The 25,307-nt window shown below is 34.9% G+C and overlaps 1 protein-coding gene across 1 annotated transcript in view; it reads right to left on the bottom strand.

Moving 5' to 3' along the window:
• Positions 1–25,307, bottom strand: part of LOC106867254 (E3 ubiquitin-protein ligase Rnf220) — a gene marked incomplete at its 5' end in the record, with an annotated part of 61,967 nt that overhangs the window by 4,277 nt on the left and 32,383 nt on the right. Inside the window, 8 exons of the mRNA XM_089356465.1 lie at positions 1,187–1,301; positions 2,922–3,000; positions 4,802–4,851; positions 8,293–8,379; positions 10,368–10,464; positions 11,260–11,389; positions 11,846–11,961; positions 13,485–13,527. Of these exons, the coding sequence (XP_089212591.1) occupies positions 1,187–1,301; positions 2,922–3,000; positions 4,802–4,851; positions 8,293–8,379; positions 10,368–10,464; positions 11,260–11,389; positions 11,846–11,961; positions 13,485–13,527 (717 nt within the window). The remainder of the gene's footprint in view (positions 1–1,186; positions 1,302–2,921; positions 3,001–4,801; positions 4,852–8,292; positions 8,380–10,367; positions 10,465–11,259; positions 11,390–11,845; positions 11,962–13,484; positions 13,528–25,307) is intronic.

The following is a 25,307-nucleotide window of genomic DNA, read 5'->3' as shown; positions in this document are numbered from 1 at the left end:
TGTGTTGTCTCCTACCACCACTTGATAACCAATGTTTGTTTATGTCCCCAGAACTTAAGGGCTTAGCAAAAGTAACTTATCAAACTTTAAAGGAAAGTATTGGGGTTGATTTGTTTGACGAAAAATCCTATAAGGCAGTGCTCTATCATGACTGCAGTCCAATGACAAAATATGTGTATGAAATATAAACTGAACTGAAATATAAAATTGAACAAGAACAAATCAATTAGATAGACTACTCTTGTTTTGCTCTTGCTTTCATCTCATATCTGCAATTTGCACCAGAGACAACATTTAATGATGCTATGTACTTTAAAAATCTTTGAGAGAAAACACAATCAAGCATTTACAATTTTGTATGGTCTTGTGTATCTACATTGGGTTTCCTGAGTTTGATATCAGAAATTTCTTAATTAATATTGTCTGACAATAAGAGGTTAGGAAGTAAGTTTACAAAGCAATGGTCCAGTTGACAAGAGTGCTATTAGTTATTATTAGTTTAGAAATAAAAGTTTCTAGTCTGGAATTATGTAGATAATAAGACACAGTATGACAACTGAAGATCAAACCTTTTAAATATCAAAAATATACACTCTAAAACTGCTGTTAAAAATCTGGAAAATTATAGTTTCATTCAGTAACTTTCCCTAAATTAGAAATATGGTAACAGTCTGAAATTTTCATTTTTCAGACATTGAATCAAATATACATCCATATCTTTGAGAAAGAGGCTTTACATTGTGTATCATTCTAATAGCAATAGGAAGGGATGCCAGTTGTAAAAGACTGGCTCATTAAGTATAATTCAACCCATGCCAGTATGAAAAATAAAAGATGATTAGAATATTTCCTTTATTTCCAGTATGCATGCACACAAATGTCCAAATTGCAATATCAGATTTCCCCAATCATTCTATCTCTCTCTCTCTCACACATTTAACACATCTACATGCATAAATTCTTCTTTCTACAAGTCTATAGTTTGATGCCTAAATTTGCGAAGGTAAATTTGAATTATATAATTAACTTGATGTAGTTGAACAGACAACTCAAAGTTACAACGATCTTACTTATGCTGCTAATATGGAAAAAAATAAATGTGTAACTATTGAACCAATAATTGGCCAGAAGTTGTTTTAATATTACTATTACGGGGAAGGGGAAGATTTGAAACTATGCTACATACCATGCAGATCAAACATTTATGTTTCTCTTCAGTTTTTTCTTCTTCTTTCTCCTTCAAGCGACATTTCAGTGCAGATATAATCCGCTGTGAAGAATTAGTTGCAGTGCGAGGGTCACTACAATAGACAATTAATTGGATGAGGATCAATTACATCAAGAAACAAAATAGGATAAAAAAAGAGAGAAAATTAACAACATAAGGAATATTTAAAACTTAGAGACTGTTTTGGATTACAGTTGCACCTGAAATTGGAAGTTAGCTGTCAGTGTTAAATAACAAAACACGTGACTCTATGAATGGATGATCACTCAACTATTGAAGTTACTGAGTGGCTTGACATGACAGGTTAGTCAGTGTATTAGCAGTAATTAAAGTAACTAAAAGTGTTATTTTAGGAGAGCATGTCGGCGTATCAGGGTGGGTACCAAAGGATACATTTTAAGGTGTTGTCTTGTTAAAGAGAGGAAATGGAAACATAAGAGAGTGTCACTGAAATTAAACCAGCTTGTTGTTGCTGATTGAGGAAATATAAGAAATTATTCTGTCCTGTGACTGGTCAGCAAATATTTGTGATTCAACTTGCTGTCACTACCACCACCACCATGCCCGCACCAATAAAAATAATATGTATACATGTGTATACACACACACACACACACATCATCATCATCATTGTCATAATACTTAGCACTTTGTGTAACAGATTTCTCTACCTGGATGCTTTTTCTGCTGCCAACCCTCACCGGTTTCTAAGTAAGATACTGTTTTTCCCCTGTGTAGAAGATTTTTCTCTATGTAGCATTAATTAGATTGGACATTAATACAACTCCCAGATAAAGTGATGGTATGTTATGAGTTAAGTTTCCCTCTAAAGTTTGTTTTTTGTTAGTAAGATTCATAATTCAAGACTAATCTAAACATTGTTACTATTGTTATTGCTATTTCACCTCAAATAAGAAGTTGATGAAGACATCCAATAAAGCCTCTTCCATTCTGTCTCACCTCATCTGTGAAGTCTAACATACTTACCATTTCTTCTTAAGTTTTCCCCCACCCACATTCACAGAGGGATCTCTTCTTTAAACATCTGTTTTCCAACCACTTTACCTGCATATACAACTGAAGTCATCTGTATATATGACCCAGTATATATTGGCTAATATCTTTAAAATCCTGTCTCAAAGTGGTGTTTAAAATGTCTAACATCATTGTTCATGTTTCCCTCTCTCATATCATTGCACTTCTTACATGTGTAATAAAAAAACACTTTGTTGTCAACCTGAGCCACAATAATACCACTTGATCTGCCTCCAACACTATGTTGCGTCAGTGACACGACTTGCTTTACTACTCCCAGCGAACCATTAGAGTATTTATTGTTAGACATGTTATTACATCTGGTACAGCTAAAGTACTGCCTCTCTACCAGAGATTCTACATGCTCATTGTTTCAACTTATTCCAGTTCTGAGCAACCACTGGCAAACTATATTCACAGAAGATATACAAACAAATGAAAAAAGTGGGGAATGTCTATGTTTATATACAAAGTTAATACTCAATTAAGATATGACAATCAGTGAGTGTATATGAGTGCTAACACACACATATATACACACTAGTCTTATTTGACTGAGTTGTCAGCCATTTTGTGGACAGTGTATGTGTGTGTGTACATTTTTTGAGAAGAGGAGAGTAAAAGGAGAAAACCTAATTGTAACATATACTCTACTTACTAGCTATGTGATGTTGATCCTTGGTCTACAGCTTGATTATAAGGTTGGTAACAACTGGGTTCAGGTTCAAATTTGTGTTCTGAAGAAAAAAAAAGTAAAAACGTCATGTATTACAATAAGACAAGTATTTTCAATAGATACAGTGTGTTACTGTATTTTTCAGCATACAACTTGAATTTTTTAGGCCAAAATAGTTAAGTTGATAGACACCAAGACGACATTGTAGGGCCAAAAATCCCATGCAAAATGCAGCAGGATTTGGAAAGATATTGATGATGTCTGAATGTTTATGCTTCGTGTTTACACTTTATATACTATATTAACTTGAATGCCAGAAAATTCAGTACACAGGCAGCCACAGAATAGTTGTGTTTAAAATTTGGTAGACTCAGGCATTGCAGGCTGTACAACTGGAAAGTAGATCAGTGTCATACAGCTTTTGGTCCAAATCATACCAAAGTCACTTCATCCTCTCTTTTCATAAAACTCAATAAATACAAGAAACAAATAGTTGATGAGAGCTACAGGAACAGGGTTCATTGTCTTCTCATCCCTCTCTACATAGGAGATATGACTGACTGAATGAACTTAATGTGGTTCATGTCTAAATTGATTGTACTGGAGAGGAGATGAGAAAGGAAGTTCCATAAAGGTGTAGCTCAGGTAAGTTAGGTTTGAGAGAGAGAGAGAGAGAGAGAGTTGGGGGTGGTGAAGCACTATGATGAGAAGCAGATGCATTAAATAAGCTTACATAATGGTAGCATGTTTGAAAGAGCCCAGGTTGATATGGTAAAAGGATCAGAAGGAGCATACAGTTAAACAATGCTTCAAAAATGTGTGAGTGACTAGTTTATCAATGATCTTTATATGATTTAGAAACTGATGTGAACCAATGTTTGAAAGGAGTTTAAAGATAGAATTAGGATCTAGTTAACTTCTTGGATTTCAGAAACAACAGCCATTCAATTTATAGCTATACACATACACACACATCCTAGATTACATAAAAAAACAAAACAAAAAAATTAACATGGACATCAAACCGACAGATATTCGGTCATTAACTTGATCGCAACTACGCCTCATAGATATATTGTTTCTCTTTCCAGTCTATGTCCAAAACCTAGACCTTAAACTAAACAATTTGCCCTATCATCCTTCCTAAAGTTTTCTGGAATTCTCTCAAGCATGCCCACATTTTCCATATATAGATCAACTACATCAATATCACCAATCTAGGATGGGCCAATAAAGGTGAGAGAGATGATGCCCTTCCTATTTTAGCAAATTTATAATAAATAAACAAATAAAAAATAACCTCTTTTAAGTCATTCTAACATTACACAAACACAAACCACACTACTTCCATCAGTAATATGCGTTCTTCTTCCCTATTTACAAAAGAAATACTTCTCTTAATAGCAAACATACTATTCTATGTCAATACAGGAGTATTTACATTCAAAAAAGTTTCCTCTTTAGCAGAGATTTTTATAAATTTTTCTAATTTGGTTTCTTTTATATATATATATATATATATTACATAAAATGATCAACATCAATTAATTTATCAGACTCAACACACACACACACACATACACAATTAGTGGAATTAATGTATTCTTACATTCAGCACTGAAATGATAAAGGCTAACAATGACAATAATATATGCAGCTAATGTCTACATTTCCTATTTAAATTAGGCTGCCTATTGAGAAGCATACACCATTAAACAATTCCAAAAATGGTCGTTAATATTTCAATGGATATTTTATTTAAAAGAAAAATTTTTTAAAAACCAATAAAATATCATGACACCAAACATTGAAAGATTTTCAAAGAATCAAAAAGAATCAAATTCTGATATGGGTTTTCTTACCGCCTCTTTCTGTAGAATTTGATAATTCCATCATAGAACCAATTGTTGTGCTGTGGAATGGAAAAGAAGAGACAATGGAAATAGATTTCTCCAGAAGGAATAATAAAAGAATACTTTTCAATGTAACATTTAGATGCGACTATTAACATTGATACACAACAGAAATAGAATGATTGCTTATTTATTTTATCTCACATTTTGTGAACAATAGCATTGTTGGTTCCAAATTCCCAAAAGGCAATCACTGGTTCACTACATTTTTGACTGCAAAAGCAGCAAGGGATTTTCTGCATAATTCAGGTGGAACAAATATCACAAGCAATTTTTCATTTGACAACACTATTTTATGTTTTTTTTTAAAAACTGTTATTCTTTTATTTGTTTCAGTCATTTTGACTGCAGCCATGCTGGAGCACCGCCTTTAGTCGAGCAAATTGACCCCAAGACTTATTCTTTGTAAGCCCAGTACTTATTCTCTCTTGCGGAACTGCTAAGTGACGGGGACGTAAAGACACCAGCATTGGTTGTCAAGCGATGTTGTGGGGACAAACAGAGACACACAAACACACACACACACATATATATATATATATATATATATATATATATATATATATATATATATATATATATATATATATATATGTATATATATGACAGGCTTCTTTCAGTTTCCGTCTACCAAATCCACTCACAAGACTTTGGTTGGCTCGAGGCTATAGTAGAAGACACTTGCCCAAGGTGCCACACAGTGGGACTGAACCTGGAACCATGTGGTTGGTAAGCGAGCTACTTACCACACATCCACTCCTGCGCCTATGTTCTTCATATTTTTTGCCAATATACATTTACACACCCACATGTTCATTTGTTTAATATCCATGTTTCCATGTAAGCATGGGTTTAGAGATGGAGTTATTTAAGGCAAGATCTTAAAACAGGATGCTCATCCTGTTACCAATTCTTCTCTATTTTCCATATGAGAGATGCATTTTCCAGGATTTTCTGAATATACAGATCGACTGGTCAATGAAGAAGTTCAACGTAACCAGTGCCTAATGAATATTCATGCATCAGCATCATCATCATTTAACTTCTGGCATCCATGCCTGCATGTGTCGGACAGTTTGACAGGCTCTGATGAGTTAGAGAATTGCATCAAGTACCAATGTCTACTTTCTACAATTGGATGCCCTTTTTAACATGAACCCACTTTACAGAGCGTACTGAGGATACTCATGCAGCACCAGCCCTAAAGTGGCTTCTGTAAGTGAATGACAACTGAAAAGAAAGTGACTGATGATCCTAGGCACAAGAGGTATGGTAAGAAGGGGGATGAGGAATATGGTAAAGAATGAGGGAAAGAGAAGGGATTAGTAACAGAATTGAGAAAAAGGGAAGGAGAGACAGAATGGAAAAGATGATAAGGTGGGTTGTGCAAAAAATGGTAGCTCTAGGGTTTTCCAACATAAGGGATGAGTATGGAAAGAAAGTGCAAGGGAAACGCAACAATTGGAAGGAAGCAATAAACTATAGTGAAAAGGAAACCTGAGAGGGGTCATTGCAGTAAAGGGAGGTGTAAGGAGGTAAGTCGGGGGGTGGGTGGGTGGAGGGCAGTGTTGGTGTGTTGCGGAGGCAGAGGGAGAATTATGAAAAGCAGATATTGGAGGGTACAACAGAAGTAATAAGAAGACGAGCAGAGTGTGAATGTTACGAAAGTATTGTGGATGGGGAGGCAGCAGAAAAGGAGAGATGGGGGTGAGAAACTGGGTGGATACGACTTCTGTAGTTTCTGACTACTTTACAGAGTTGGTGGAGTGGGTGGAGAAAGAAGCTAAAGAAGAAGACACTTATTCAAAGTACTGCATAGTAGAACCAAATCTGGATTGTAAATCAAACATCTTAATCATGCAACCATGGCTGTACATATACAATGCACATAAGATGAATTTCTTTAGTTTCTAATGGCCAATACCAAATTTCACTCAGAGGGCATTGGTCAACCCAAGTTTGCAGTATAAAACACTTTCCCAGTGTGCTGTGCAGTGTGATCCAACTTGGAACTACATGGTTATATAGGAAAGTGGTTATACACCATTAGGTGTACACCTGCTTTTGAATTGAGCGGGAAGTTTAGATGTTGAATTCCACGCATGCGCATGGGACTCTTCCAGTGTTCCTTCCGGAACTATTCCCTGTGCATGCGTAGATGAAAACGCAGTAATGGCGACTGTACCTTGGCGCCAAATGATGTCACTACAGTTACAAAGAATTTTGTTATTCTGTGATAAGCAAAACATTGCCAGTGGATTTAAATATAAAGACAGAACTCTATCAATTTGAAGTTGTGACTATGATTTCTTGATAATACTGGTGGTTTGGACAGCCAGAATTGGTATGCTCCTACTGTGCATAACATCACAGAACTGTGATATAACTCTTGCCTTTTGTGACACTAAGAATGGATAAAATGTCAGCTTGGCTTAGTAAAGAAGGTAATGACAAGTACAAAATGCTCAAATAATCCAGAGATTAGCTGTAGTAGTCTGTTGAATCTGGGATATTGGTAGGGAAGTTAAGCATTTTGACCTTGGTGCAAACATAGTGCTGGCGACAAGGATATGAGCTGTTAACTTTTTATCTGCTTTTAGTTGTACCAAGTCAACATTGTTAGGATCCTAACTATAACATTACATTCTCCTAGCAATGCAACACTAAAAATGTTACATACACATGATAACTCTCTGAATGTAAATATCACATACTCATAGCAACAGTTATTTCAATGTCTTCTTTTCCATGCCTGCACGAGTTTAGATGAGATCCATTGAGGTAGATATTTTTTATGGCTGGATGGCCTTCTTGTCATCAACCCATACCTGTTTCCAAGCAAGGTAATATTTTCGCCTTGCTTAGACATGTTTGCAGAGAAAACTGCAAACAAACAACAGTGCTTGTATTACAATGAAGTTTCATCATCATCATCATCATCGTCGTCGTTTAACATCTGCTTTCCATGCTAGCATGGGTTGGACGATTTGACTGAGGACTGGTGAAACCAGATGGCTACACAAGGCTCCAATCTGATTTGGCAGAATTTCTACAGCTGGATGCCCTTCCTAACGCCAACCACTCCGAGAGTGTAGTGGGTGCTTTTACGTGCCACCGGCACAAAAGCCAGTCAGGCGGTACTGGCAATGGCCACGCTCAAAATGGTGTATTTTACGTGCCACCTGCACAGGAACCAGTTCGGCAGCACTATTTGCAATTAATGTGCATTACAATTACAAAAAGGTTTTGGTCAGCCAAAGACTATAACAGAAGATACTTGCCCAAGTTATCACACAGTGGGACTGAACCTGAAACCACGTGCTTGTGAAACGAACCCCTTAACCACACAGCTAAGCCTGAATGTATATATCAAATACCCCTGGCAATATTGAATATATACGTTGCATATTTTAGTAACACTGAATGTAAATATCACATACCCGAGCATGGCACCCCGAAGTGCTTGTCTTTCTCTATCTTCTTCAGGTTCATCTGCAGAACAAGGAATGATGTCTACTTCACTGTATCTACAGCAATGGTTAAAGAAAAATATCTTCAAACAATACTTTATTTTACACCTTAACCCCAAAATTATGTTATTATTATGGCAAGTACCATGAACTAAAGGTTAAGCTCAAAGAGATAAGATTATAGGCCTGGTTTTGTGGGTCTAGTGAATGAATTTCTAATACTCTTTTACTTGTTTCAGTCATTTGACTGTGGCCATGCTGGAGCACCGCCGTTTTAGTCGAGCAGATCGACCCTAGGACTTATTCTTTGGAAGCCTAGTACTTATTCTATCGGTCTCTTTTGCCGAACCGCTAAAAAGAATCCTAAATATAACAATCACATGTATTCCATTTTCCTAAAAATATTTGAAATATTATATCACAGAATCAACAAAGAGCTAGGAAAAATGCCTAGCAGTATTTAATCACATCCCTTTAACTAGTAGTTCAAATTCTGCCAAGGTCAGCTGAAGCAATAAAGTAAATACCAGTCAATTATTGGGAATAATGATAATGGGTGGAGGATTGGCAGAATTGTTGAAGTATTTCATAAATTGCCCTGTGGCATATCTTCCAACTCTCTATGTTCAGAATTTATATCCTACAGATTTAAATTCCTTGTTTTACATCCTTCCTGGGTTCAAAAAAATTTATCTGACTAGCCTATACACCCCAAATCCTGGCATTGTGCCTATATTAAAAATAATTATTTAGGGAGGTGTATGGGCAGATTCTTTAGAGTGTCATAAAAATTGCTTTGATGTATTTCTTTCAGCTCTTTATGTTCTGAGTTCAAATTCTGCTAAAGTCAACTTTGTCTCTCATCACTCCTAGGTTGATGGTAATGACTTATCCTATACCCTCAAAATTTCTAGTTTTGTATCTATATTTAGAAACTATTATTATCTGCCTGATTGTCAACATCACCATTATTATCTACAATTATCAAAATAATGTACAGATATTTCAGCTGTTATAGTACTAGACTAAGGCCCAACTTTTACAACCTCATACAGTATTATACAAGAGTGTACAGGAAAGTCTGGTAGGTTCTACTACTGTAGAATAACCTTTAGTATGCTATAGTACACTACCATACTATTCTACAATGTAATATAAAATTTATCGGGGCGTATGAGTGCATTATATGAGATTTGTGTACTGAATACTATATAGAGCTGTGGAGGTGCAATGGCCCAGTGGTTAGGGCAGCGGACTCGCGGTCATAGGATCGCAGTTTCGATTCCCAGACCAAGCGTTGTGAGTGTTTATTGAGCGAAAACACCTAAAGCTCCACCAGGCCCCGGCAGGGGATGGTGGCGAACCCTGCTGTACTCTTTCACCACAACTTTCTCTCACTCTTTCTTCTTCCTGTTTCTGTTGTGCCTGTATTTCAAAGGGCCAGCCTTGTCACACTGTGTCACACTGAATATCCCCGAGAACTACGTTAAAGGTACACGTGTCTGTGGAGTGCTCAGCCACTTGCACGTTAATTTCACGAGCAGGCTGTTCCGTTGATTGGATCAACTGGAACCCTCGACGTCGTAAGTGACAGAGTTCCAACAACAACAACTATATAGGGCTGTAGTTTATACAGTATAGTACAAGGTTTTATAATATTGTATGAGGCTCTTCTACAAAAGACATGAAATTATGATATATAATACTGCATGAATCGAAGTCCCTGCTGTATTGTATTTCTCAAAGTATAGAGTCTATAGACAAGTGTCTGGTTAGGTCTTTACTTAGCCTAACTCTATAATTTCAACTATACAACAGCATGAACATCTACAGAGCTCTACTATACTTTTCCCCTCTTATAAGAATAGAAGAAGCACAAATAGTAATTTTAACTCCCATACAAATGTATACCATGAAGTCATAAGCAAATATATCCCATATATGAAGAAACAATATAAAAACATTAATAAAGAAAACACATCTCTCGCAATATATATAATAGTAGAGGCATTGTAGCATAGTAATTCTATAACAGTGAAGGATACTGAGGCTTGCCATATTGCTCTGAGTCATCACCATCAACATTCAAATCAATGTCATCATCCACAGATAAACGACTGCTTGACAGTTGGAAGCCTGAACCTGAAGAGAAAGAAAAAGAGGTCAAAGTTTAGCACGAAATTAATCACACAAAAAACAAAACAAGCAAAATCAACAGTTTGTATGTTCACTTTTCAGACATAAGTGTAAATTTGTATATGTGCGCACGGTTTTGAACTCTATATTTTCATACCAGTGACTATAGATTTTTATATAGAAACTGTAGAAGAAAATGTATGTACAGCTGGGTACCTTATCTATAACTGATCATATAACCATGTCGTGAGAGACGGGACTTACTTGCAATTTAATTAGCCACATGCACTTCAGCACCTTAACTTTACAAGCACAATCATTCAGTCTTAGAAATAAATACATAAAATAAGACTGGTATATCAGACAATATTTCTAAAATAAAGTAACATGCTTACAGTCAAGAAATATATTAAGAAATTAACATGGAGATGTTTTACAATAAATCAAATATTGAATAAGTGTTTAAAATACACAGTGAAACCAATCATGAAGTTATCTCCCCTGCACACTCAACCTGTTGGAGGAAAGGTACTGGAATTAGAATTCTGTTGTTAGTTGAAGATGCTCCAATTATGACAATCCTGCCTAGTTTTCAACTACAGTATATCTAGGAATGAATCATCCAATGCATTATGCCTTCTTTTTAAGACAGTGAAGTGCAACATGAAGGGAATTTGGTGGCTATTTCTACCAGATCGAGTGATTGTGGGTTAAAAATTCTGCTGGGACTAAATTTGCATGTTACTCTCTGATACACTAATATGTAATTTGACTTTTTACAAATAAAAAAATAGTTTTTACCTGCAAAACCCCCTTGAAGCATAGTTGTTGCTCGTATCCTTGTCTGTCCTGCCCATGTATATTCTTCATACTGTTCCCCACTATCATCTCCTTCCACGTCAACATGGTCATCTTCGGTAATCTGTTCCTTCTGGCAAAGACAAAACAAACAAGAAAAAAAAAAAAGAAAAGAAATTAGAATATAATATAATTTAAGATACTTTTTCATAGTAATTCCACAGTTTGTGTGATTTGAGAACTAAGACCAGTCATTACGGGTTATAATGTTTGTAACCCCAAAGATCAGTTGTACATTTATATGTTTGAAGTTGATGATGAACTCCTTGGCCACTCCTAACTAATTTCTCATTTTTGTGCTTCCATTCAGGTGCAAAAAAAGATGAATGATTCATCTCTTTGTCACCTGAACGAATAATAAACACAGTCAAGAAATCAGGTGTAGCAAAAGAATAAATCATCAAGTTTGAATGACTTGATAAACTCAGTGTTTTGAGTATATCATGTCTTTTTACCATACTCAAACATAAATATATACATATATACACATGAAGTGTAAATAATACTAAATATCTTGGTGATATTTTACCTTCTTCAAGCACAATTCTGCATGTTCATTAAGTTCCTGAGCTGTTCCAGATAATTTTTCATTACAAATAGGACAAACTGCTTCCTCTGGTCTTTTCTTCTTGTTCCTACTCCGAGCTATTTGAAATAACAGAGGAAAAGACACAACAAATGAAAATGGAATAAAGAAAGGTACATTGTTATTTACTTTACATTATATATTAGTTTTGAGAAAGGTATCCATTGTAAAAGATTAAAATTGTCTGATAAAACAGATTCTATATTCATGTGCTTGAGTTCATCTCTGTCAAGGAAAAAGATTTTTTTCCAGTTCAAAATGCTTCAAGGTCAGTCATGCTTTTTCACTTTCTTGGATGAAGGGACTGACAAAATATCTGTGATATGTTGCTGTCACTTTAGGTCAATAGTAGCTTTCGAGTATTTTGAGGGATTTGAATTTGCAAAGCAGAGAGACAAAACTACTATTAAGTACATGGGATGGTGATGATGGTTTGTAGCACTTGCACAGGGACACAAATTTAAGAAAGGGAATTAGTTAATTCAATGAACTAATTTTATTGATAGTAAAAAGGACAAAAGTCAAGCCCCTTCTGTAAAGGTACCTGACTATGTACTGCAAAGTTTTCTACCATTCATCTTACAATGATAATGATTTGCAACTCAAATGCAAGAACCATCAACTCACTCCTACAATTAATCATTGTTTAATGTCTGTTTTCCTTGCTGGCATGGGTTGATTGGTTTGACAAGAGCTGCTCATTTGTCCCTTTTATCATGGTTTCTATGGTTGGATGCCCTTCTTTATGCCAACCACCTTACAAAGTGTACTTTAAATGTGGCAGCAGCAACAATAATAATAATAATAATAATAATGATGATGACTTCACATTTTGGCACAAGGCCAGCAATTTTGGGGGAGGGTGTAAGTCGATTACATTGATCCAAGTGCTCAACTGGTACTTAGGATGAAAGGCAAAGTCAACCTTGGCGGAATTTGAACTCAGAACATGTAGACAAACTAAATGCTGCTAAGCATTTTGCCTGGCATGCTAACGATTCTGCCAGCTCACCACCTGAATAATAATATTTTTGCTGTTACATAAGCCCAAGCCAGTGTTACTCGAGTAGATCAATGACACAGAGGTTAAACACAGGCCCCACTTCTGATGAGTTATGCACTTATTCAGTTGCATAAGTCACATATGGGATTTCACTGCCCATTCTAGTCATGCAACAGTTTGTTGCATCCAGAGTACAGTACATCTGTCTGCTGTCCATGACAGATGACTATCAGAGGCCAAAATGGAAACAGGCTATGTAAACTGATCAAATTTTCAATTTTCTTTTAGAATTACATAATCCTCATCATAGCTATTATTTTAATGTTCACTGTTCTATACTCAAATGGATTGGACAGATTTTGTTAAGGTGGATTTTCAACATTGGGATGCCCTTCCCATCATCAACTGTCAACAGTTTTCAAGCAAGGTGACAATTCTCTACCACCAGACTTGGTTCTCAAAGATTTTTATCACTTATGTCAAGGAGTTCCTTTGTATGTATACCTACAGAAAAGTCAACGTTTTTGATAAAATGGAAGAGAGGAATAGATACTGAAGTGAAAAAACATCAAAACTTACAGCTTAGTCTCGACTGCCTGTTACACTTGATCCTTTGGTAGGTCTGGTTAAGAGAAAGAAAAAGAAATCAGTAAAACAATGCAAACTTGAATTTCTAAAAATGCTTTATATATATACATATATATTTGTTCATTTGTTTTTACATCTATTTTGCCATGTTAATATGGGTTAGGTGAATATATTATCTAGGCATTGCTTTTACAGCTAGATGCTCTTACCTGTTTTTTGAAGTAAAGGATCTCCTAATTTACACATCTCTGAAGACAAAGCCAGTGGCTAATTTGGTGACATGGGAAACAACATTACCCACTCTGGGCTTTTTGAAGAAGTGCAAATGTAAATGAGCACACACACATACACACGATGAGTTTCCTTCAGTTTCTGTATTGAATCCACTCATAAGATTTTGGTTGGTTCAAGGGCCATAATATAAGTGCTGCACAATGGGACCAAGCCCAGAACTACACATGGTTAGGAAGCTAACTCTTAAACTCATAGCCATGCATGCACCTACACACACACTCTTTGGCAATATACACAAATGTATGTAGTGTACATGCTTAGCCATAATATATACACATCACACTAAACCTTCTATCTTAGAGTCAGTGAAAATAATGTCTTTCTTTATAAATAAGTCTCGCTAGATTAAATGTGACCTTGGGACAAAACACCAACAATAAACAAACAGAGAAATCATCTTCATCATTATACTATGGCCACTTTTCCATGCTTGCAAGGGTCAGATGACATTTGTTGAGGCAGATTTTTTATAGCCCTGTCATAAACCTTCATTTGTTTCCATGCAAGGTAATATTTTCCCATGGCCAGATGTTTTTTTACAGAAGACTGGAAACAAACAACATCACTTGTATGAAAGTAATGCTTGTTTACAACCATGTCAAAACAAGGATACACACAAATACACACATATATAGCCTCCTTCAGTCATGAATGCCCATGGGATTGCACCTAGAAAGTTACCCTCTGAGGCACAAGTCTGGGCAAGGTTGTTTATGGAAGACCAGCAGTCACCCATGCATACCAGCCTTCCCTCTCTCCATCACTGACATTAATCAAGGGAAAGGCAAAGGCTGATTCAGCTTGGCACCAGTGATATCACAACTCATTTCAATGGCTGAGTGATCAAGAGAAACATAAAATAAAGCATCTTGCTCAAGAACAGGATACACAGCCCAATCCAGGAACTGAACTCAGTACTTCATGATTGTGAGTCCGATGATCTAACCACTGAGCCATATGCGGCTTCACACATACAGACACTCATGAGTAGATGTGCCAAGCAGTGATGGAGAAGAAAATAAACATGATACCAGTTCAAATATGTTTGAGATATATTTGAACCTGCAAAATGGCTTTTCATTGCAGTTTGTCATGGGGAAGTATTCTTGCTGGAACAAAAAGGTGTAAAAATACCATGGTTGGTTTAGAATGCCACCTATTTGGCTAATGGATACATGAATTTCGGATAGGGTGTTTTCTTGTCAGCCCCAGCTACAATAGATTTTTTTTCAGTTTCAATCAATCAATTCCACTCACAAGGTTATAGGAGAAGGCACTTCTCCAAGTTGCCATGTAGTAATCCTTTATAATAAATTGGAAGAACTAAGGTCACCACCCCACCCCACCCCTAAAAATGAAAAAGTCTGAAATTTATAAAAATCAAATTACTAATAATTCTATGCTATACACAACTTTATGAGGTAATAATGAAGAAATTTTCATTTCCAAAAATCTATCCAGAATTACTGTTTTGCAATTATCGTTGAACAATGCATGATAAAAGAAGAAGAAAAAAAAAAAAAATTAACAGGTCGTATCACTTTTCAAGGAAATTTTCACCTTTAAACTCATGTGCAAAAATTAATAGTCATTGCTTGAACCCTGTTGCGAGTTCAAATTCCAGAAGCCCCAAAACACACACAGACATAACAGTTTATGATGTGTGACACTTTTAAAAATAAATGTGTTTGAATAGAAAATAAAAATATCCAGAATTTTCTAGAAGCTCCAAACCTTAACGGAATTTATATTACATGCACACACACACATATATTTGTTAATTGCTTAATTCCACGGAATTCTAACATTAAAAACAAAATACAGAAAGAAAAGAAATTGTGTTTTATTTAGTAAAATTTTATTTTAGACATGCAATTATATTTTATTTCACTTTGTTTAAGGAAGAGGCGAGGGTTATACAAGATCCTTTGGAAAGAGAATGAGAAGGGGGTGGAGGGAGCAAGAGCTGTATTACTCCATACAAACTTGACAATTAAAAAAGGATAAATTCCATTTTCTATTGGAACATAAAATGTGATAAAAACATAAGGAAATCAAAACTTGTAGCCGTCATTTTTCTTTCTCTAGGCAATATCTTTAACATGAAGGAATTTAATATTATCAAAAAAAAGGTGGAGAAGAAAGAAGTTGCAAACTATAGAGAAGTGAAAATGTTATTACCAGGAATGAGGCAACAAGCAAATTTAAAAACCAAGTTGTTGTTTAAGCATTTGGTTTTCCTGATAGAGTAGATCTTTAATCATTCCAGCTATGACCACACTGCCATTTTATTTGATATGGTAGGGTGTAATTTGAGAGAAATTTGCCTGATATTTTCTCAGAGGTCGTCTAAATACATATATGCTTATGTATTGGCTGCCCACCCATGAACTACTTCCTTCACTCAAGCATGTCAAAATTGACAACTGGAGATTGAGAATACAAGGTTATTAACTTTTATATAGGTGTGGCTGTGTGGTAAGAAGCTTGCTTTCCAACCACATAGCTCCAGGTTCAGTCCCACCATGGGCAAGTGTCTTCTACTATAGCCTTGGGCTGACGAAAGCCTTATGACTTTATGAGTGGATCTGGCAGACAGAAACTGAAAGAAGCTTGTCATATGTGTGTGTGTGTGTGTGTGTGTGTGTGTGTGTGTGTGTGTGTGTGCATGGTTATGTCCCCATAACTTAGTGGTTTGGCAAAAGAGACTGATGGAATAAGTACAAAGCTTAAAAGAAATTAAGTCCTGAGATCGATCTGTTCAACTAAAACCCTTCAAGGCAGAGCTCCAGCATGGCTGCAGTCAAATGACAAATTAGTAAAAGAATATATCCTCATGTTGTCTTGGGAGGATCATTATGCCAATAACAACACATGCACTGGTTCAATTTAACTGACTGACTAACATTCATTGTTGTTAGTCAATTGGTTAAATATCTCTTTTACTTGTTTCAGTCATTTGACTAGAGTCAAATAAATTGATCCAAGGATTTATTCTTTGTAAGCCTGGTACTTATTCTATCTGGTACTTATTCTATAGCAAGATAGCCCAGATGCCCATATACACTGAGGCAAAAACAGACTAGATGTCTATATAGTCTGATGTAAGATGGACTATATGTCTTCATACAATAAGGCAAGATAAACTAGATGCCTTAGTCTTTGGCAAAACATTGTTACTCTAATTAAATAAAGAACCATCTACTGATCATCAAGAAAATGAAAAAAAAAAAAAAAAAAAAATTCAGATATCTGGGCCCTAGAGACTCCTTAACAACAATAATCTGTGAGAGGCTAATGTCTATGTTAGTGCTGAATTACAGACGAAATGCTCAGACATTCAAACATTACTGCTTTACTAACTATGTCTTCCCTTGGGCAAGATAGAAAAATCTCCTAGCTCTATCTGCTAAAAGTTCCATTGTTGTTTGAGTGGTTAGTGATAAGGACCTTCAGCTAGGAAACATAGCAGTAACTCCACATAAAGGAGAAAAAAGAAAAAAGCATTTAAAATGGATACAAAACTGTGAAAAGGAAAACAAATTCTGTGACAAGGAAACATTAACAAATGGTGAAGCCAAGCTTTATGTCCAAATTCAAGAGGAATATCCAAAATCACTAACTCATGAATAGAAATGTTCTTTCACTATAAACTATTTCAATTTGATTGCTCACAATTATTAGTCTTGTTATCACAGAGCTGTCAGTCGACTGCAGCAATGACTCAATAACTAAGCCAAATAATTTAATACCCAGGCCTCTTGAGAACGTTATATATGTCTGTCTGTCTGTATGTATGAACACACACACACAGATATATATATATATGTATATTTATATTCATTTGAAGCTGATGATTCACTTCACTGCTCTCTAGATTTTCTTTTCATATGCAAACCTTTGGGTAATAAAAGTTTGCATGTGTCAAGACAATGAGTAGCTTTGAGAGAATTGCCCAGCTTCAAATAAATTAATTCCATTAAATATGCCAAGCAACTTTTCTCTGGTTTGTTTACTCTAATGTAGGTCCACACACACACACATATTAGAGAGCGTATGTAAGTACACCCACACATATTCAATACTTCTTAAGTAATCTATATATACTGTATATACACCAAAACTAAAGTAGTGATGACAAAACTGGACAACTAAGTTTTTTTTAAAGAGAAAATTACAACATAACAGAACATCACCCTTAATAAAGTGATTCTCACAATATGATTTGAATAGTGTAACCATAAGATATCTCACTTCTGAGCTAGACCAGCTGCATAACAAATTCCAATTCCTTTGATTTTGACAGATTAAGTTATAGATTTTTCTAGCTGGCATTTGAAGGGATAAAACAAGAGGAACACAAGATGTTACCTATGAATGTGAGACAACTTTCAACAATTGTAAGATCTTTAGTACCAATACTGCTAACAACACCTTTATCAGTACTATGATTGGGTTAAAACAACTGAATCTTTATTACTACCACCAGGCGCAGGTGTAGCAGTGCAGTAAGAAGGTTGCTTCCCAACCACATGCTTCTGGGTTCAGCCCCACTGCATGGCACCGTGGGCAAGTGTCTTCTACTATAGTCTTGGGTCGACCAAAGCTTTCCAAGTGGATTTGGCAGCTGGAAACTGAAAGAAGCGCAAGCCCATCATATGTGTGTGTGTGTGCATGCGTTCTTGGTATATATGTTTGTCCACCTCCTACCACTTGACAACCTATGCTGGTGTGTTTATGTCCCTATAACTTAGTGGTTCAGCAAAAAAGACTGATAGAATAGGTACCAGGCTTTTCAAAAAAGATAATAAGAATAGGAGTTGATTGATTCAACTAAAATTCTTCAAGGTGGTGCTTCAGCATGACCGCAGTCTAATGACTGAAAGCAACTAAAAGCCACACCTGCTAGAAAGAATAGCCAAATTTCCCTCAAATTTTAAATAAAGAAAGGACACACTCAATAATATAGTCCTAAAGAGCTTTAGAAAGTCAGGATGGTCATGGCCAAAATGCTTTGATCATGAGATTGTTCAATCAGTGTTGACACAACAAGTTACATCAATACATCTTTTAATGCTGCCACCACCACCACCACCAACACCTTTAGTATTACTATCATAGCCACAATTGCTAACAAGAAGAAGAAGAAGCAAATTAAAGTTCAATATTTATCATTCTAGATTAATTAAAATACAATCAAATCAACATGAATGATTACTATTGTGGTGAACAATGACTGCGAGGAAATGAAGAATTTGCTGTTGAAGTTGGAATGAGAATGATGAAGATCTGATAGAATACCACGATGGCTGTGATAGTGAGCTAACAAGTGACAAATTCACAAATTACTAACACTAGTGAACCAAACAGGCATCTGACTGGTAGATATATATACAACATAGTTGGCAAAGTGGAGGTGTATATCTATCTATTTATCTATGTATATATATATATATATGTATATATATATATATATATATATATATATATATGTGTGTGTGTGTGTGTATATATGTATGTACATACTGAACGCAACAATGTTCCAGTAAGGTGCAAGGGAACAAACAATACATTTCAATGTATGATTTCTTTTTTTTTTCTTCTTTTTTCTGCTCTTGTGAAATAACAACAGCCAAGATAAATATTGCCAGATTTCTTGTCCATATTGGTTTTTCTTACCCCCCCCTCTCTCTTAAAAGCCTGACAAGCAAAGTAGGATTAATAACAGCAGGATGAGGGCTCCTTCTACGAATTGCATGTACTGACCTTTGACACCTCACTTCTCAAAGTGACAGTGACAGTAAAGTGTGTGTGTGTGTGTGTGTGTGTGTGTGTGTCTGTGTCCAAGGTGAAAATGAGGAATATAAACAGATATTTACACAAGTATAGCAGGTGGTGGTGGTGGTGGTGGTGGAAAGCAAACATACAAATAAACATACAAGGAGGTGGAGAATAGAACTTTGGTGGTGGTAGAGACTAGGCACATTTCTAACTCTTTAATTTTCACTTGAAACCACAGTACCAGCAATGTCTCTTTGCATCTTGAAACAAGAGAACGATGACGATGAGAGAGAGAGAGACAGAGATAGATAGAGAGAGAATGAGAGAAGTAAAACAAAAATAAATTAAGAATCAAGCAAAGTGTGAACATTTTTATTAAGCTGTCACAGTCCATAATTAATTGAAGCTAATGTTTGCAAGTGTTTTTACTCGTATGCTGACGGGCCAAAGTAATTGATGAAGCAGTGAAGTAAAAGCAAGGCCAATCGGCTGGTTCAGCTAAAAATATGCCGTTAATTAAGCCACTTGCTCAACGGATGAAGGAGGGCCAACAACGTCCTCACCATCCATCCATCCTCACCAGAAAAAAACCAACACTACCACCATTACCACCTCTATCACTACCACAAAAAGAAAAAAAAAAAGAAAAAAAAAGGAGAATGAAAGACAACAAACCATTCTGTGATTATTGGAAAACAAATAAAACAAGTCAACAACCATAACAATCTATGGATCGGATGTCATAAATAATTCAACCATTCCCTCCTCTTTTTTATTTTAGAATTGATGAAAATAGCGGAAATAAAAATAAATAAATGGAAATGAAAATGAAAATGAAATAGAAAAAAACCAAAAAAAAAACCCCAGCAATTTTAAGATAAGACATGAAAACAGGAACACACATACATATAAAGACAGAGAGAGAGAGAGAGAGAGAGAGGAAGGGAAGAATAAAGAAGATTCAAGTTTAACAAAACAAGCAACAAAAACAAAAAGTTAAAAAAATATATGTAGTAAAAGTGTGATAAATGAATAAAAAGTGGAAAAAAAAAATTGACAAATACATATATACACACACACATACATTATGAATATATATATGTATATATATATACACACACACACACACACACACACATATATATATATATATATATATATATATATATATACACACACACACATATACATATATATAAAATTGTTAATATTCAGCAATGAATTCCTACAGATGAATCTGCTTTCTCGCATCTATGGCACTTATCATATTGGAACTATTATTGACAAACATTATCAAAGAGAAGTGCAACGATATGCAGGATGAGAGCCTCTGTTTCTTTTCACTTTCCCATCTCCTTTCATAATGAGAGTATGTGTATGTGCATTTGGGGGTAAATATATATACATGAATGGGAGGGGGAGAGAACACGAGAGAGAGGTGGGGGACAGAATTGGGGATGAGGCAGGGAGTTGTCTTAGAAAAACTGTCTTTTGCAATATTTCTTTCACTTCCCTTGATTTCCCCAACAATTTTTTTCATGTTATTATCAAACACATTGATATCGCAATTATTATTATTATTATTATTATTATTATTAATATACTTTTTACTATTTATTCCTAATTTACTTTTTTGATTTCTTTCATTTAATCATTTATCACTATCTTTCATTATTGTTGTAATTCTTTTATATATATATATATATATATATATATATATATATATATATATATATATATATATATATATATATATATATATATATTCACTCTTCTGCTATTCTGTTTTATTTAGCTAACTATATTTTTCTTTCCTTTTTTCTTTTCTCCCTTTTCTCTTATTTCCTGTGTTTTTTAGTTTTCATTATTATTATTATTATTATTATTATTATTATTATTATTATTTCTTTTTTTTTTTTAATATTGTATTTTACATCTTTATGTTTTTGCTTTGAGCTGAAATCAGCCATGTTAGAGCCTGAAAAGAAATTGCCAGAACAAAGGGCAAATCAATATGGGTAGAACAATTTATTACTACAAACTGGTTAGCCATTAAGCGATGCTTCTTTTATCTGGCGCCATTGGGCATAGAATCTGAAGAGAAACACATCATGTCATGGGCAAGAGATTGATCATGCTCGCTGCCGTGCCAAACACTGTTCACAATAAGGAGAGCAGCTCGTTCCTTCCCATTTACAAGACTGTTAGTGCAGTGTTTACACGCCAGCAAAACAGCTGCTTTAACTCTCACGGACAGCTAGTTAACCAATAGCAACATGTTTAAAATAAACACATAAAAGTAAAAAATAAATAAAAATAAAATGCACACACACACACACACACATGCAGATCTGTGCATAAGCACATAAAAATATACATTTAAAATACACACACACAAATACATACATACACACATATATATATATATATATGTACACACACATACATACATATACATAAACATACATACAGATCTACCTACATAAACATACTTACAGATATACAAATATAAGCACACATGGATATATAAATACATTTACATTAATACATACAACACACACACACACGCATGCATAAAAAATAAGTAAGTGAATAAAAGTAATAAATGCACAGAATGAAAGGGGAGAAGTTCAGAATCAGTGAGTGTTCCACCGACCAGCCTTCCACGTCGCTCTGTCTCCACTTCACCTGGGGTATAATATCATCATGGAACATCTAGTGTGATAGGAAGATGCTAAGATGCTGCTGCTGCTGTTTATTGGTTCAGAACTTCAAGCTAAAGATAAACCACCTTCACCACCACCACCATCACTGCCGCCGCCGCCGACTTCTACCCTTGGAAGTAGTCACTTCACTGCACCCTTATCTCTATCGTTCATCCCCCCCCCCCACCTCCATCCAATACGAATTAAAGATAATGTGGTTTTTAGATATTTGAGAGGCACAAGTAGTGAATGAGCAAATAAGTGGAAAAAGAAGAAAATAGAAATATAGAAAGAAAAAAAAAATAATGGTAAAATATATAGAATGACATGCACAGTAAATATGAAAGCATGTGTATGTGCTGCACATATGTGTGTGTGTGTGTGTGCGTGAGTATGCATGGTGTGGAAAGGTTTTTATGGCAGTTCAGCAATGATTTATTGGATATTACTAAACATTTTTCAATAAAGGATCCCCAAGATACAAATATGACAGGACAGTATTTCTTCTTTCCTTCTTTAATATGATATTAATATTATCAATAACAACAACAACAACAAAAAAACAACAAAAACAGCAACCAAAAATAACAACATATGAAAATGTTTACAAATAATTTGAAATTAGAAATTGATTCATAACATTTCACACTCACTCGCACATGCACACACATACACACATGCAGAGATGTACACAAAACAATTTACTTATTAAAATGTTGTGTGTGTGTGTGCACATGCACACATGTCCATGCGTGCGTGTCTATGATTGTGACAAGTATGTTTGTGTGTGCATACATGCATGTGGATGGACATTCTGACAAATATATATATATATATATATATATATATATATATATATATACATATTTTATGACTATTATTAACTAAATTTTCTGCAACAGAATATCACATCAATACAAAACAAATTTATTCCATAAGAATAAAAAATAAATCCAATTGAAATCTGTTTTTCAACCCTGAAACCAATATAATTCTAGAGAAAGCACAAGAAAAAACTGTAACCCTATCTTATAGCAGCAAGTTATATGTTTTCTTTAATTTCATTATTATATTTTGTTTTTGTGATTTACAATTTTTTTTCAGACACTTCAATTTATTTGAAATTGAAATTTTCAATAAGAATTGTCGAAGAGAAGTTAAACAATTGCTTTGAAAGTTCTTCTTTCTCGTCTCTTCCTCTCCCCTCCTTGTTTAGAGTTTGTGTCTTGACAAATATAGTAAAATATACCATTTAGTTTATACTGTAGAGGTTACAGCAGGAAAAGTGAGCAGTCTAGAATACACGGTAAAAAAATTAGAGAATCATATAAATCTTAAAGCTCTCTCTGTTTCCCACCACATGAAACTTATGCCAACATGAGCTATTGCGACAGACTTTACATGCTTGCCCACTCCCCCACCCTTGCTAGAGGTAACACCAAAACCTTCCACAAATCACAACTTACTGACTACAAAAAAGACACACTGGATAATGTGTCCTAAATGTCTAAATGGTTAAAAAAAACCAAGTTGGGATGGTCACAGTTTGAGTACCTTTGATAGTATGTCTACTCGAACATAGTTGACCTGAGATTAAACCACAACAACATTATGATAAAAAGTATTTGGTGATAGAAAACAAGTTTGTAAGCTTGTTTTTCTATTACAAAGACAAAGAAATGGACAACTCCATAGATGTCTGTCATGGTGGTGGGTGATTAGTGTCATTTTCTAGTGAAAATCTAAAATGATCTCATAGCTGATACAGCAATGTTGTACTTCAGTGAAGATGTGAGATCAGTTCAAATACCTAAGCTGTCATGGGGTCGTCAGCCCTGGAACAAGATGCAAGATCAGATCTAATGCAATTGGTAAAGAAGCAGTTAAAAAAAAATCTATGTAGATAATTGACAGAGGTGCTCATCTAAACCAATGTTTTACCTCTATGTTATATTTTTATAATGAACAAACAAGGAATATACTGAAATAAACAATGTCTCCATCATTATTATTACTTCTAATTCATTAAACTTAACTTCTTGTGAACTGCTAAAGGTTACTGACAACATTCCTAAAACTATCCTATTTAGTTCCAGGTTTCTTTTAGAGAAAGTTGTAAGATACAATAAATATTATCTCTCAATACTTGAGATGCTAAGTGGCTTGTAAGATTATAATTTTTTGGACTATTAATCTCATCTTTAGAGATGAAACATTTTTTAATATTCACATTCAATGTTTCTATCATCATCATTCGGGGTTGTAACTTATGCGTCAAACTGAATAACATGAAAATTATAATAATTGTACTAGAATCAGTATAGAGCTTTATCAACCATAATTTAATAAAAGCTATCAGCACAACTTCAGTTTGTATAACACAAACAATGGTGATCAGAGATTAAAACATTGATATATAGTAGAAATGTTTGCTCATTAATTTAATGCTCATTTTCCTGAGCTAGAATGGGTTGGGTGGCAACATGAGGCAGGATTACTGGACCAACCATTACTTGTTTTTTGAGAGGAGACAGGGATTTTATTTTTATTCCACGTCTTTTAAAGTGCAGAGTGACCAGTTGTAAAGGCTACAAAGAATGTTAACATCACATCAGTTTTACTGAAACAGTGACAAATGAAGCCATGGCATATTGACATTCACATATGTTTGCAGGCACAAACACAAATATGCATGGTGGGCTTGCTATTTCTATCTATCAAATTCACCCACAAGACAACTGTCCAAGGTTGTGAGGTGAACTTCTTAACCACTCAACCATGTCTGAATCTATTTATTAAAAAATGTTTCATTCCTGAAAATAAGTTGAAAATCTGAAAAATCATAATTTTATGATCTCCGCAAGTTTTAAAACACTATAATTACTATGGTTTGCAAGGAAATTTATTTTCTTAGAGTTATCAACAGTTTCAGCATACATCCTCACAAAAGATTGTCCATTTGTATCTTAAAGTATGAATCATTCTGTAACTGTTTCCTTTCCATGTATCCCCTCATCTCATACTGTCTGTTTTT

This window comes from Octopus bimaculoides, chromosome 8 (genome assembly GCF_046866305.1).
Source record: "Octopus bimaculoides isolate indiv1 chromosome 8, ASM4686630v1, whole genome shotgun sequence".
In the NCBI taxonomy this organism is placed as follows: Eukaryota; Metazoa; Mollusca; class Cephalopoda; order Octopoda; family Octopodidae; genus Octopus; species Octopus bimaculoides.
The sequence above is the reverse complement of the archived record's forward strand: the minus strand, read 5'-3'. Positions and strand labels throughout refer to the sequence as shown.